The sequence below is a fragment of the Phyllobates terribilis genome, unplaced genomic scaffold (genome assembly GCF_046119375.1).
Source record: "Phyllobates terribilis strain yellow unplaced genomic scaffold, ASM4611937v1 Scaffold_5__5_contigs__length_657084704, whole genome shotgun sequence".
NCBI lineage: Eukaryota > Metazoa > Chordata > Amphibia > Anura > Dendrobatidae > Phyllobates > Phyllobates terribilis.
Genome location: NW_027362765.1, coordinates 24,111,073 through 24,125,235, shown reverse-complemented (window position 1 = coordinate 24,125,235; position 14,163 = coordinate 24,111,073). Strand labels below are relative to the sequence as shown.

Genomic DNA, 14,163 nt, shown 5'->3' with positions numbered 1-14,163 from the left:
GATTGTGACCAGCCGGTCATCTGGCCCCATGGAAACTCTCGGAGAAGCCAGGGTGGGACACTCGTGTCGCCTGGCCTTGTACCTCGATGGACTGTCAGCTTTCTAGGGTTTGCCGCTACTTCCTCTCTGTGGGGGCCCACCAAAAGCGGGGGGCCACTGGTTGAGGTAGTTGGCCCCGGAAGTCCCAAAGGTGCAGTTGCACTATTAGTCCCAACGTTGCAGTTGCTCTATTCCCATCAGGCCAGCGAAAGGATGAAACTATGTAATTTTGCACCATCTTGGGTATTTGCTGGAACTGTTCTATGTGTTTATTGTCCGTTTGGTGGTTCAATAAATAATTGCCAAACTGTTTTACCCTCACCCTGTGTTTTCTGACTAGCATTATGCCCATGGAAGACCCCGGGTCTTCACAATAGTGTATATTGTACAGGCAATACAGTGTTCAAAAGTGACATTATACACAAGAGCTCTGTATATAGTGTCAGTGTACAGGTAATACAGTGATGACCAGGGACATTATGCACAGGAGCTCTGTATATAGTGTCAGTGTAGAGGTAATACAGTGATGACCAGTGACATTATACACAGGAGCTCTGTATATAGTGTCAGTGTACAGGTAATACAGGGATCACCACTAACATTATACACAGTAGCTTTGTATATAGTGTCAGTGTACAGGTAATACAGTGATGACCAGTGACATTATACACAGGAGCTCTGTATATAGTGTCAGTGTACAGGTAATACAGGGATCACCACTGACATTATACACAGTAGCTCTGTATATAGTGTCAGTGTACAGGTAATACAGTGATGACCAGGGACATTATGCACAGGAGCTCTGTATATAGTGTCAGTGTACAGGAAATACAGTGATGACCAGTGACATTATACACAGGAGCTCTGTATATAGCGTCAGTGTACAGGTAATACAGGGATCACCACTAACATTATACACAGTAGCTCTGTATATAGTGTCAGTGTACAGGTAATACAGGGATCACCACGGACATTATACACAGTAGCTCTGTATATAGTGTCAGTGTACAGGTAATGCAGTGATCACCAGTGACATTATACAGTACACAGGAGCTCTGTATATACTATATAGTGTATAGTATAAGTGTACATGTAATACATTGACTCACCAGTGAAGTCTCTAGGTGAAGTTCTTCATCTTCGCTTTTCTTCTTCATCTGGCACAGACGCCTTCAGTTCTTTCAGAAAGGACTTGTCTCTGCAAAAAATAAGACACAGTTATCTATAACTGATTGCTTCTAGAGCACACTTCCCACTTTTTCCCCAATTTCTACACTATATCAAATGAAGAAAAAAAGCGACATAGTGCTGCCGTGCACAGTAACAGTATCCTCAAAAGTAAATTATATTACAGCAGTAATGTCCCCTAATAGGCCCCTACAGTAATTATGTCCCCACTTGACACCATTAACTAATAATGTACATACTTTAATTAATAATATCCTCCATCCTGGGCCTATTTGTATCCCCCCCATATCATGGGGTCTTATGTATCACCCCCATATCCCGGGCCCCTATGTACCCCCCCCCCATATCTTGGGCCCCCAAGACCTTTTGACATCACTGCTATACGCTGAGCACTGACATCAGTGCCCGATGCATAGCAGTGACATTCAATGCCCGCTGGCCTACAGGCCCCTGAGGGCCCCACCTTCTTGGCTCACAGACTAGGCCCCTCTTCTATGTGTAGAGCAGGGTAGGCCCCCTGGGCCCCTGCAGAACCCGAATGCCGGGAGAGCTCCTTACTACACCCACAGGGCAGTGAGGCGCAGAGAACACTGGCTGTGTGGCCCCAAGGACCCTCCACAATCAGCAGAGGCCCTCAGGCCCGGCTCCTGGCAGAGCATAATCCTGCTTTGTGAGGAGACAAGGCTTCAGCCTCCCCAAGCTGCCACACAGCACCCCTCCGCGACCGAGCGGGTCCCATTCTTCTCTGCCAGGCCGCTGCTCCCTCCCGGGGCCACGTTCTCTGCTCACAAGCCGTTTCCTCCCCGCTTTCCCCTGATGCACCTAAGTCCATGGTGGCCGCCATCATCCTGAAACGCGTGGCCTTTGGTTGGCCAACGGCCTTGAACCGTTGCTGCTATGCGCCGCATGATGACGTCAGCGCATGGTGCACAGCAGTGACATTCCCGATGGCCATCACGACAGTGGCTGTATGGAAGCGTGCATCCTCTGATAGTCTGGTGGAGGGCCCCCACTATATCCAGCATGGGGGCCCAACAAAGACTCGGGGCCCACCGGAGGATCGTCCGGTGTCCTGGTGGGCCAGTCCGATGCTGGATGGGTCCATATTTATCTCATGTGTATGGGGGGCCTTTTAGACAGCCTCTATTTCATAAAATATTCTGATCAGTTGCTTGGACCATGGGAAGTCACATATTCATTTCTATCTACCTAACAGAGCCCATTTACAGTAGATACAAGCAGTGTCTGTCTAGAGTGAAAGGGCCCACCGGTAACATAATATTCTGTGACCCTCATTCTCACATATATTTATGCTTTTACATAATAGTAAGATGGGTTGTTTGTTAAATAAATGATGAGATGCTGCTTTTGTCTGTACATAGTAAATCAAGTGTATTCTGCCAACTACTGCCCTTATAGGGGGAGTAGGGCCACTTGGGGATTACCCTGTTCTCCCATATGCCAGTCTAAGCCGGGATACAAGTCAGCCAAAGTGGATGATTTCAGCCATAACGAACATTAGTCTCCTGTATCGGAGAAACAAACAATTTCAATCTTTGACCAACCGGTGAACTTTCCTTGTCATCAAAAACAAGGGATCGGCATGCTTGAATTTTTTCTGCTGATCATAAGCATTGGTGGCATCACTGGCTGTGCAAAATCTAATATTCGTTAATGAGGTATGAAATGCATTTTGGACTGTTGACAAATGATAGTTTGTTGGCCAATTTTTATCTAATGCTATGGAGGCCTTTAGAGCTGCCATTTTATCTGAGCATTCACATATCTTTATTAAGCTGAAAATTTAACATTGAATTAGACAACCAGTCAATTTTAGGACATTTAATTTATAAGGTTGACTTTAGACGTCAATGAAACATGATCTAGATATGGACCATGATGTATGGAACAGCCTGCAAGGGTGTTTAGTATAGGTCAGGAGACTCTCGGCCAGCTCAGCCTTTGCGTAGTAGTCAAACTACCTACAAGTGTCTGTGGGATACAATCTTCTGAGAGGATGTCCTTTACCCAACTCCACAAAGGCTAATGGGTTTTTACTAGACGGCCAACTTTGTAACTATGATGTCCACTTCTTCCAAGAGTTATAACTTTTTTTTATTTTCCATTGACAGGGGAGTATGAGGGCTTGTTTTTTTTGGAAGACAACTTGTAGTTCCACTTTACCATAAATGTACTGCAGTACAAATGGTAAAACAAAAAAAATTCAAAGCGCAATGAAATTGTGAAACAAATGCAATTTTGCAATTCTGTGTTAAGGGTGGTGGACTGTGCTATCGCGTTCCTGCCTCTGCAGGTACAAGGTCTTATGAACGCTTCCTTTATAGTATGAAGAATTTTCCACACAATATTCTTTGTCTGTAGTTTACTTCAGGGCTAGTGAGGCACACTGTTTCTCACTACTTCGCGACAACCCAGCTTTAACGCTAGTCTTGATCAGCTATTCTCCTTACTTGCTCAGCCCTAGAATCCTTGCACTCGGGACCCCCACTAGTCCCACATACTCAGTCCTGTTTAGGCCTGTTACCTTCTGCGTTACAAGCTCTACGGTTCATGACTCAGTGTCCCCTCCAAGCAGGGCCGGCGTCAGCACCCGGTTCACCCGGGCAAGTGCTGGGGCCCTGAGCAGGCAGGGGGCCCACTCGTGGTCGGGCACCCTGCCGGGCTATGGCCGGAGGAGAGCGGTGCCAGCGCCCACCCTTATCCCCGCTTGCTTAGGGCCCCGGCAGACGGATACTTACTTCTCCCCGTGCCTCCGCCGCAGATCTGCTGTCTTCCTGCTGTGAGCTCCCTGTGACATCTCAGGTCAGAGGGTGTGGTGATGTCTTTCCACCGCGCCCTCCCCTGAGCCATCACAGGCAGCGCAGAGCGGGAAGACGCCGGTGACGCTGGAGCAGCATCAGCAGGTGAGGAGAAGTGAGGTAAGTATTTGATTTTTTTTTTTTTAATTTATGGAGGCATGGCGCATTATATGGGGGGTGACATCCTGCATGGGGCATTATATGGGGGGGTGACATCCTGCATGGGGCATTATATGGGGGAGGGACATCCTGCATGGGGCATTATATGGGGGGGAGTGACATCCTGCATGGGGCATTATATGAGGGTGACATCCTGCATGGGGCATTATATGGGGGGGAAGGGACATTCTGCATGGGGCATTATATGGGGGGGAAGGACATCCTGCATAGGGCATTATATGGGGGGAGAAGTGACATCCTGCATGGGGCATTATATGAGGGTTGGCATCCTGCATGGGGCATTATATGGGGGGTGACATCCTGCATGGGGCAATATATGGGGGAGAGAAGTGATATCCTGCTTGGGGCATTATATGGGGGAGTGACATCCTGCATGGGGCATTATATGGGGGGGTGACATCCTGCATGGGGCATTATAAGGGGGGGAACAGCCTGAAAAGGGCATTATGTGGGGGGAACAGCCTGCATGGAGCATTATATGGGGGCCAGTATCCTGTATGGAGCATTATAAGGGGACCAGTATCCTGTACGGAGCGTTATATGGAGGCCAGTATCCTGTACGGAGCGTTATATGAGGGCCAGTATCCTGAACGAAGCGTTTTATGCGGGCCAGTATTCCGTATGGAGCGTTATATGGGGGCCAGTATTCTGTATGGAGTGTTATATGGGGGCCAGTATTCTGTATGGAGCATTTTATGGGGGCCAGTATACTGTGTGGAGCGATTCACCGGTTTCTGAGCTATTCTGGAATTTACAATAGATATCACTCATGTAATGTAAGAAGTGAAATCTTTGCATTGTACTATACCTATATTTCTCTGCGGTTTCTGTGCATCATGTGTGCTAAAGGGGCCCACTGAGACTCTTTCGCCAGGGGTCCAGAAAAACCTGTAGCCAGCCCTGCCTCCAAGGACCCATCTCTGGAAGGCCACTCTGTGTCGTCAGTCACTTTTCGTCAGGATCTCACTATCTCTCGTCTTTAGTCTCCTCTGACTCTGGATCACCCCTAAGGCAGCTGTGCTCATATAGCACTTCCAACTCTTTCTAACTAGCCAATTAACTAACAGGAAACAGTCATGCTACATCCTACATTACCTTTCCTATACACAACACCTTCTATTATCACATCCTACTTTATACTTTACTACACAATATGCATAACCATATCACTATATATTACAATTCATATTACACAATATATAAAAGACGCACGACATAATATACACACAACACGATTGGTGTCTTCTATCCTTTGTAGTGTATATAACCCTTACCAAGTTACCGTTCAGTAAAGACTTTATTTTTGAATGGTGGTCTCCCTTATTGAACTGTGGAAAATCTTATCCCGGTGAGCGCACATCACCGGCCACATGCAGCCTGCACGGGCGTAAGGATCTCACAGCACAAGTCCACACACCCAGCCAGGACGCACACTTTCATGTAATGCGCCAAAGCTCTGGAGACGAGTGCCTCCCCTGCAGCTACCGCCCCCGCTCCGCGTTACAGTGTTTTGGGTTTTCTTTTTATACCATTCTTTGTATGGTAAAAATGAGCTTTCACTATGATTCTTCAGGTTAGTAAAATTATGGTGATACCGATCTTGTAAGGTTTTTTAAAATTATTTTAGTGGTTAAAAAAATTCAACTTTGTAAAAAAAAATCTAACCAAATGGTTTGTGTTACCGTGTTCAGAAATCCCTAACTTTTTTTATTTTTTTATGACAATGGACCTGTATAAGGGCTGTATTTTTTTCCCGTGCCGATCATGGTGTTTTAATTGATACCAATTTGGGGTACATGTAACTTTTTGGTCACTTTTTATTGCATTTTTTGGAAGAGGTGCCGCCACTGAAAAACAGAAGTACTGGTATTTTGTATTTTTTCTTTCACTGTAGTTCTTACCATAAAAAGTTAGTTAATCTTATATTTTAAAAGATCAGACTTTTATCTATGATACCAAATTTTTTGTTGTTTATTTTCATTCTGGAGAGTTGTTTCAAATTTTCATGTTTTTTTTTAAAAATGTATATATTTTTAAAAACTTTTTTTATTTCTTAAATTTAGTTTTTTTACTTTCCTTAGGGGATTTGAACCTGCGATCGTTTGATTGCTTCTTTTAACAGTTCTACTGTTTCAAAGCATAGAGTTAAAATGACATGTTTCTATGAATCCTAGGCACAGGCTGTGCTTCATAGAAGGAGTAAGATGGCAGCCGTGGGGACTTTCAGCACGATCCCGAATGCCATGGCAGCCTAGCAGCAACCTGTAATCTCGTCACCGACAGTAGTATCTAAATGGTTAAACAGCAAGCCCCGATCACTTCAGTTAAAGGCAGATGCTGGCGGTATAACACAGCTCCTAAGCAGATGACATCTGCATGACAGCGTGGCAAATCAGGGATGTTCATGGACGGAGCCGATTTTTTTTGGCGCGAACAATTCGGAACCCCAAACACGAATCCGAATTTGAAATGCCGAACAAATTCGCTCAACACTACTCGTGAGCTCACTCCATACTCCAGCACCAGATCAGGCAGAACAGAACTTACTCCTTCATGACAGGGACAACTTTTATATAAAATCAGAAATAAGGCGCACTCTAAATTAGAGGAGTTGTCCAGTGAAAACAAGTTCTCAGCTGTCCACCAGATTGGTGATGTTCTGACCACTGGGATCCGCACTGATCGGCAGAATAAGGAGCTTTTATCCCTGCAAGAATGGAGCAGCAGTGCACATGCTCGACCACCGCTCCATTCACTCTCCATTCACTCTCTATGCGGCTGCCGAGTGTTGCGGTCAGCTTTTTTCAGCGACCCGATAGAGAATGAATGGAGGAACGGTCATACATCCACTATATAATAAAGGTGGCCCTTGGGGGTAAAAATTCCCCGATTTGCCAAATCGATCCTAGTGATCGGACTACCACCGATCAGTAAGTTATCAGCATGGGTAGGTGATAATTTGTTTTCAACAGAAAGCACCTTTCAGTGTTCACTTTAAAATACCGATAAAGGGTATGTTCACACATGTTGGATTTTTTTTACGCAACAAATCTGCAGCAAAATGATCTATGGCAGGAAATCAGTTGTGTCAAAAACGCAGGTATTGCTGCGCTTTTTGTACGTTTATTCAGCGTTTTTTTCACTGTCTTTATTTATTTAAGTTTCTGTGAAAAAAATAACCCCATTCTATTTTGCCATCAAAAACGCTGATGCAAATTTTGGTGCGTTTTAGATGCGTTTTTTAAAGCTTTTTTTTTCACCACCCATTACTTCCTATGGGTGAAAAAAACGCTGAAAGAAGTGACAGGCTCTATTTTCCAAACATTCAACCAAGGCACAAAATACGCAACAACAAAAAAACATGATGTGTGAACAGAGAATTCTTGTTTCTCATATAATTTGCTGGTACTGCAAAACACAGCTGAAAATTTACAGAAGAATCTGCAGCTGAAAAGCACAACATGTGTGAACATAGCCTAAACGATCAGAACTTGTCAAGTGAAAACTCTGTTTCTGTTGAGTATAGACATATAGCACAGTCTGCTTTTTATTTAGGTAAAAGGCAAAAACCAGATTGAAGTGACCTGGATCTGATCCTGTTGATCCTTCTTGCTCTTTATATTTACTTAGTAGTTAATGGGTAGCCTCACCGAATCATGCTGTCATGAGAAAGCAGAACTCTCCTGGTTTTTTGTTGTAGCCTAATTTTCTATTATAGGAATTAGTATTTAAATTGAATTTATGAAATCCTTATCACACCTTCTATGAGATTATCTCCAGAGAGAACAAGAGGACCGGTTGATGAAATTCCCACAGCCGGATAATTCTCTCCCTCAACATCTTCTGATACAAATCCAAGTGAGTATTCTAATTTAATGCACATTAGTCTTCATTTGATCCAAAGATACTGGAGTTTCGGCCAACTTTAGCCTAGGAATTATCTGATCATTGGTTCCCAGCCACTGCAGTGTTATTTTGTCACCCAATTCTTTCACAAGTTCTTGACGGGGTAAGCTGTCCATGTATATTTGATATTTCTGTCTGTAAGGCTTCATAAAATCATAAAAATATTAAAACTCACAATAATGATTCCACACCACTCCCATTCCAATGATTCCCCCACCAGTCTTTGTACCTCTGTAACTCCCGGGGAATCCAGACAAGAGTCCAAAGCAATGACCAGCATAACCTATGATTGCGTAAAAGAGCTGCTTTTGTAAGATATTCAACTCGTGATCAAGTCCATAATAAAAGAGAGAATTTAACATCTTATTATCTCCAGTAATTGTATTATTACACAGGATTCTTTATGAGTTTCCTCATCTTCTTCATATTCAGGTCCCTACAATATCAGACCAATTTTCATGATTTACCAATCTAGTATGGATATGGACAGAGACAAGATGGCGGAGAGGATATTACACCTCACCCTAGAGATCCTCTTCCGGCTTACTGGAGAGGTGAGAGATTCTGATGACGTCACATTACATCATTCTTATCTATGGGAATAACAGATGAACAGAACTGGAGAGGTGAGGACTCTGGAAATGTCTGTAGTGAGATTTATTAATGTGTCTCTCCATAACCAGGATTACACACTAGTGAAGAAGACCTCTAGTGAGCACTGTCAGGACCCTGTGTCTGAGGGATGGGGAAGACCCCTGAGCCCAATCACGGAGCCTCCACCTCACCCCCTGATACATGAGGACATCCATGACCAGAAGATCCTAGAACTCACCTACAAGATGATTGAGCTGCTCACTGGAGAGGTGACGCTGCTGGGAATGCTGGGACATTATACAGTAACGCTATGAAGGGATCGGGGGGATGATGGTATCATTGTATGTGTCAGATTCCTATAAGGTGTCAGGATGTCGCCGTCTATTTCTCCATGGAGGAGTGGGAGTATTTAGAAGGACACAAAGATCTGTACAAGGACATCATGATGGAGGTTCCTCAGCCCCTCACATCACCAGGTAATAGACAGGACTAAATGTACATGGCCTATAATTATCTGTATGTAAAGAATGAATTCAGTCCCTGTATGTGTTTCCTCCAGATCTATCCAGTAAGAGGACAACACCAGAGAGATGTCCCCGTCCTCTTCTTCCACAGGACTGTAATCAAGAAAATCCCAGTGTTCCTCAGGATCATCAGGTAGATGGACAGAAGGTGTCATGAGATCTTCCCTATGATGTGTAGACGGCTGTGAAGGTCTCATGCTCAGTCTTGTTTTATCCAGAAGTATTATACACTGAATGGCCACTTTATTAGAGACACTTTCTCTACTATAATTGGAGGTTCCCTGTATGTCTATTAGACCTGTGATCCCAGAGTGCAGCATCTATTGATCAGTTTTCAGTGTTCAAGTTTAAGAGTTTTTTCTTATTTTAGAATAGGATAAGTCAACTGAATATTAAATAAGGGGTTAATAGACACCAGTCTCCATAGTATTGTGGCTGGCTGGTTGGCTCAGCTGTGACAGGAACTTCCCGGTGGTGTAAAAGCCGACAAATATTCAAGCAAATGAGAAGAAAATAGAAAGGCAGCAACTCATTGATCCTGTTGCAATTAAAAGTCCTTTAATCTGGAAAAATTGGACCTGTAGAAGTACCACACAGGGCGAAATGGCGGTTGTTCTCTTCCCCTCTCCCCGCACTGCTCACTCTTGCCTTGCGATGAACCGCTTGTTGGATTAGCAGTTTTTCTGGATTAAAGGACTTTTAATTGCAACAGGATCGGTGAGTTGCTGCCTTTCTATTTTCTTCTCATTTGTTAGAATAGGATAATCATTTGATAGAAGTGACTTCAAACTAGGCATGGTCGTGGTTGCTAGATCAAAACTCGGCCAGTATTTCAAAACTGTTAGATTTTTATGTGCAATGGTGTCAAGAGCATAATGAGAATGGTGTGATCATAAAAATGATTCAACTTGTTGAGGAGAATGTTATGATTCATTCTGAGGCGGTGCACAGTCATACACGTTGCAACTGAATACAACTCTGGTGCTTCAACTAAAGTGTCGAAATGCAACCGGATTCAGAATAGTCAGATGTATCCAGAATTCTGTTGTACCATTCTGATCAGAAGTTCAAAGATGAACCTTTCCTTTCAGATATCACTATTAAGGCTAGTTGACATGAACTAATTGGGTGCGGAACGTTTAATGTGCACACCCTGGGTTCTCTGATGACTTTGAATGGAGTTTGCACACTAACGTTTATCTAATCATTGTGTTTGACCAATCTAATCCCTTCATGGCTGCTGTTTACTTTATGAATAAACAACAAGGGTCTTAAGCCCCTGTCACACTAAGTGAGATCGCTAGCGAGATCGCTGCTGAGTCACAAGTTTTGTGAGGCAACAGCGACCTCAGCAGCGATCTCGCTACGTTTGACACTTAGCAGCGACCAGGCCCCTGCTTTGAGATCGCTGGTCGTGTCGGAAAGGTCTGGACATTTCTTTGATCGTTGAGGCCCCGCTGGGTAGCATGTATCGGTGTGTTTGACACCTTACCGACGACCTTGTTAACGACTCAGACACAGAAACACATAGGCGTGCATCGTTATACAGATCATTACGGGTCGCCGCATCGTTGCTGCGTCGTTGGGAAGATCTGACTGTTTGACATCTCACCAGTGACCACATAGCGACGCAGTAACGATCCCTGACAGGTCGTATCGTTGTCGGGATCGCTGTAGCGTCGCTTAGTGTGACGGGGCCTTTATAGTCATGGATTGCTTCCAGGAACATGACAATGAGCTTTCCGTGGTCCCCTTAATTCTATAATGCATCTTTGAGATGAGGTAGAACGGGTTCTTCACAACATCTCAGTATTGCCATCCAATGTCTGGGTTTGCTAGAAGCAATCCTGTTGGCATGGGCAAACATTCCTGCAGAAGGATTTCAACACCTAATGGAATATATGCCATGACAAATTGCTGTGGTTCTAAAGACCACCGGAAATCCCACAAGATGGGAGCCTCTAGGAATGAATGTGGCCATTCAGCGTATGTTTTATACTTGAAGATGTCGTTAGACTTTTTCTGGTTCTCCTCACAAGAGATGTAGATACTTCTGTTTAGAGAGCCAACAGGTTGGATTTCTCCCGGAAATCTGCAGCTACTTGATAATGCTAAAATGATTTCATGCGACTTATTTAAACGTGTTGTCCACTACTAGGACAACCCCTACTCGATCTGGTGCCAATAAAATAAAAACACTTATACTTGCCTCCCGTGCTGATGCCATTTCAGCTGTGTTGGCACTCGCGTTCCCAGAAGATCAATAGGAAGTGAGAGAGCAGCCGCTGCCCTGACTTCCTCTTGATGTTTGATTTGTGCGAAGACAGGGCCAGTGACGCCAGCTCTGGGTTCGCGTCTCATAACAACTGCATGAGAGCCCCGGGAACGTGAGTGCCGACACTGCTGGAATGGCACCAGCATGAGAGGTAAGTGTTTTTATTTTATTGGTGCCAAACATTCAGATCGAGAAGGGTTTGTCCTAGTAGGGGACAACCGCTTTAGTGTAAAGAAAGAAAATGAAAGAACAGTCCTGATGGAGAAAGAAGCTGATTTCTTTGATAAGATATATTACAAGGTTCCTTATTTTCATGCGTAGTATTGATTTATTGAATAAAACATAAAATAACGGTTACCTTTTAAGTGTCATGATTTTTATCACATTCATTTCAGGGTAAATTTAGGAAGAACACAAGGGCTACAAAAGGAAATATGAGGCATAATAAGGGGTGTGAAGGGGATATTCCTACAGAAAATCTAGGTGAGTAGTAACCTAACCACAGCATGCTGACCAGCGTCACAAAATCTTCTTATTCACTTGATTGGACAATTATATGTTACATTTTTGTAGGTTTTTTTACATTATTATCTTAGTCTCTAGGATCAAAAGAACAAGATAATAAGGTGTCCTCTAACACACTCACTTCATATACATAATGTATCATTATTAGTGATAAGCGAGCATGCTCGCCACTGCTCGGTACTCGCCCAAGCATCTCACTGCTTGACATGTTCGGCGAGTATTTCCAGGTTGCTCGGTCGGGAGCTCGAGTCCCCGCCCTGCATGTTTGGCGCACTTTAGAGAGTCAATGATTATGTAAGGATTGTCTGCCACGCACTGTAATGCCATAGCCATGTTGGTTGTGGTATTACAGTGATTGGCTGGCCGCATAGCGTCCTCGGGTCTATATAAGACCTGGCGCCGCTATGCTTGTCACAGTCTAACTCGGAAAGAGGTTGAGTAGGGATAGATGCTGCTGAGCTAGGGACAGAATTGGCGGTGTAATAGTTAGATATAGGTATTCCACACCAGGATACACATCCATCTGAACTAACAGTCTTTCCCGGAGCCGGATCTCTGTGTAATGCTGGGGGTTGTAGTCTCTGTGGCGATGACCCGGTCCCGTGGCTCAGGGTGGTCAAACCAGTGGCGGATCTGTTTACTTGGTTTTTAATGTTTAAATGTCCGACTACGCCACCCGTGGATTGCGGTCACTGAGAACCGCCGCTGCGGGGCAGACCACTGAGGCTGATGTTGGGTGCGCAGCAGAGGGTAGTATAACTCCCCACGGGAGGAGTATAGCCTCAGGGCAGCATGTGTAGATGGTGAGGGTTGTGGTGCATGGACGCAGCAGAAATGACTCAGAGTCCGTGCAGTGCAGTTCAGGGTCTTTACTGTTGGTAGTGAAGAAGGCCCTGCCGGGAGTACTGGCTAACATTAGAGGCCTGGTCAGTCTGTGAGCGAGCAAGAGTCCCCCTGGCCAGGTGGAGGTGTAGGCCTTCCCGTCTGACTGCACTCTTCTTGGCTACCCTGCTGTAGTCGTGTAGTAGCCCACGTCCCTGAGTGTACCGTGTGGTGCTCACCCGTATGGCTGGTGACTTGGGGCCTTCGGTACCTTCTGCTCCTTGATGGCGGTGCCGGTCCCTTGCGTGTGACTGAGCCTCCGGGCTTTCTATGGCCAGAGGACCTGAAATCCCCTGCCAGGTGGTTTCTGCTGCTGGATGTGAATATCCTCACAGCCTCGGACTCCGGTGTCCGGTTCTCTGCGTCTTCTGCCAGGACGAGCTCTCTGCTCCTGTCCCTGGCCTTCAGCTCCTGGCTCCTACAGAGCTCCTTGCTGCTGCTCTGTCTCTCTCTCTGGAACTAGACTCTCTAACCCTGCCCCAGATCCAGTTTATAAAGGGCAAGTTCCTCCCCTCCCTGGACTGGGGCAGGAGGCGTTGCATGCAAATGTGTTCCTGACCAGGAAAACCCATGCTCGCTCTAAGACATGGTATTTCTACCACTGTGGCAACCAGACCCCCTGGGGTGCCACATTCCCCCCTGGTAAATTTTAGTACTCCGGGACTAAACACATTTTATGAAACATACATAACAGGGTATAAATAATAACACAACAACATATGTACAAGGAGTTCAGTCTTTATAGGTCACGGCACTTCCGTAACCAGGTGTTCATGTCACCCAAGATGCATTTTGAGGGACCCATCCCAAACCCTCCACGTAGACCCTGGGGTGGCTACAGGGCATAGATGATCCGGCGTTGGACCACGTCTTCAGCAACCTCCACGGGTTTTTGTTCTGTGGTCTGGCACAAAAGGGGCACTGAACAGGTGCAACTATTTACAAGGTACAGTTCCGGTTATTCATTGTCCATAACCTGTCAGTCCATAAACCCTGTCGGGTAACTTGAGAAACATAATTAGTATTCAGGTAACAAACATAAAACATTTCAACAGTGGCAATATACAGGTATATATATCACATTTAAATTCTCCAGCGAGCGGGCTTCTGACCTCTAGTGCTCCTGGTGGACCTACGTAACACACTATCTGGTGGTGTTCTTTCTGGGTCCCCTGTTTCCACCCCTTGTGTAGTGGGCTCGCTAGTGTCTGCACTACAGGTGTTTGGAGAT

General features: G+C 45.1%; 1 protein-coding gene across 2 annotated transcripts in view; it reads left to right on the top strand.

Moving 5' to 3' along the window:
• The window catches only part of LOC141271779 (uncharacterized), a 38,710-nt gene that overhangs the window by 3,700 nt on the left and 20,847 nt on the right, over positions 1 to 14,163 (top strand). Inside the window, exons 3-8 of one of the 2 annotated variants that reach the window (XM_073681915.1) lie at positions 8,007 to 8,084; positions 8,565 to 8,686; positions 8,816 to 8,995; positions 9,079 to 9,202; positions 9,286 to 9,383; positions 11,921 to 12,008. In XM_073681915.1, the coding sequence (XP_073538016.1) occupies positions 8,591 to 8,686; positions 8,816 to 8,995; positions 9,079 to 9,202; positions 9,286 to 9,383; positions 11,921 to 12,008 (586 nt within the window). In that variant the 5' untranslated portion in view covers positions 8,007 to 8,084; positions 8,565 to 8,590. The remainder of the gene's footprint in view (positions 1 to 8,006; positions 8,085 to 8,564; positions 8,687 to 8,815; positions 8,996 to 9,078; positions 9,203 to 9,285; positions 9,384 to 11,920; positions 12,009 to 14,163) is intronic. The other variant, XM_073681914.1, reaches the window with a different exon arrangement.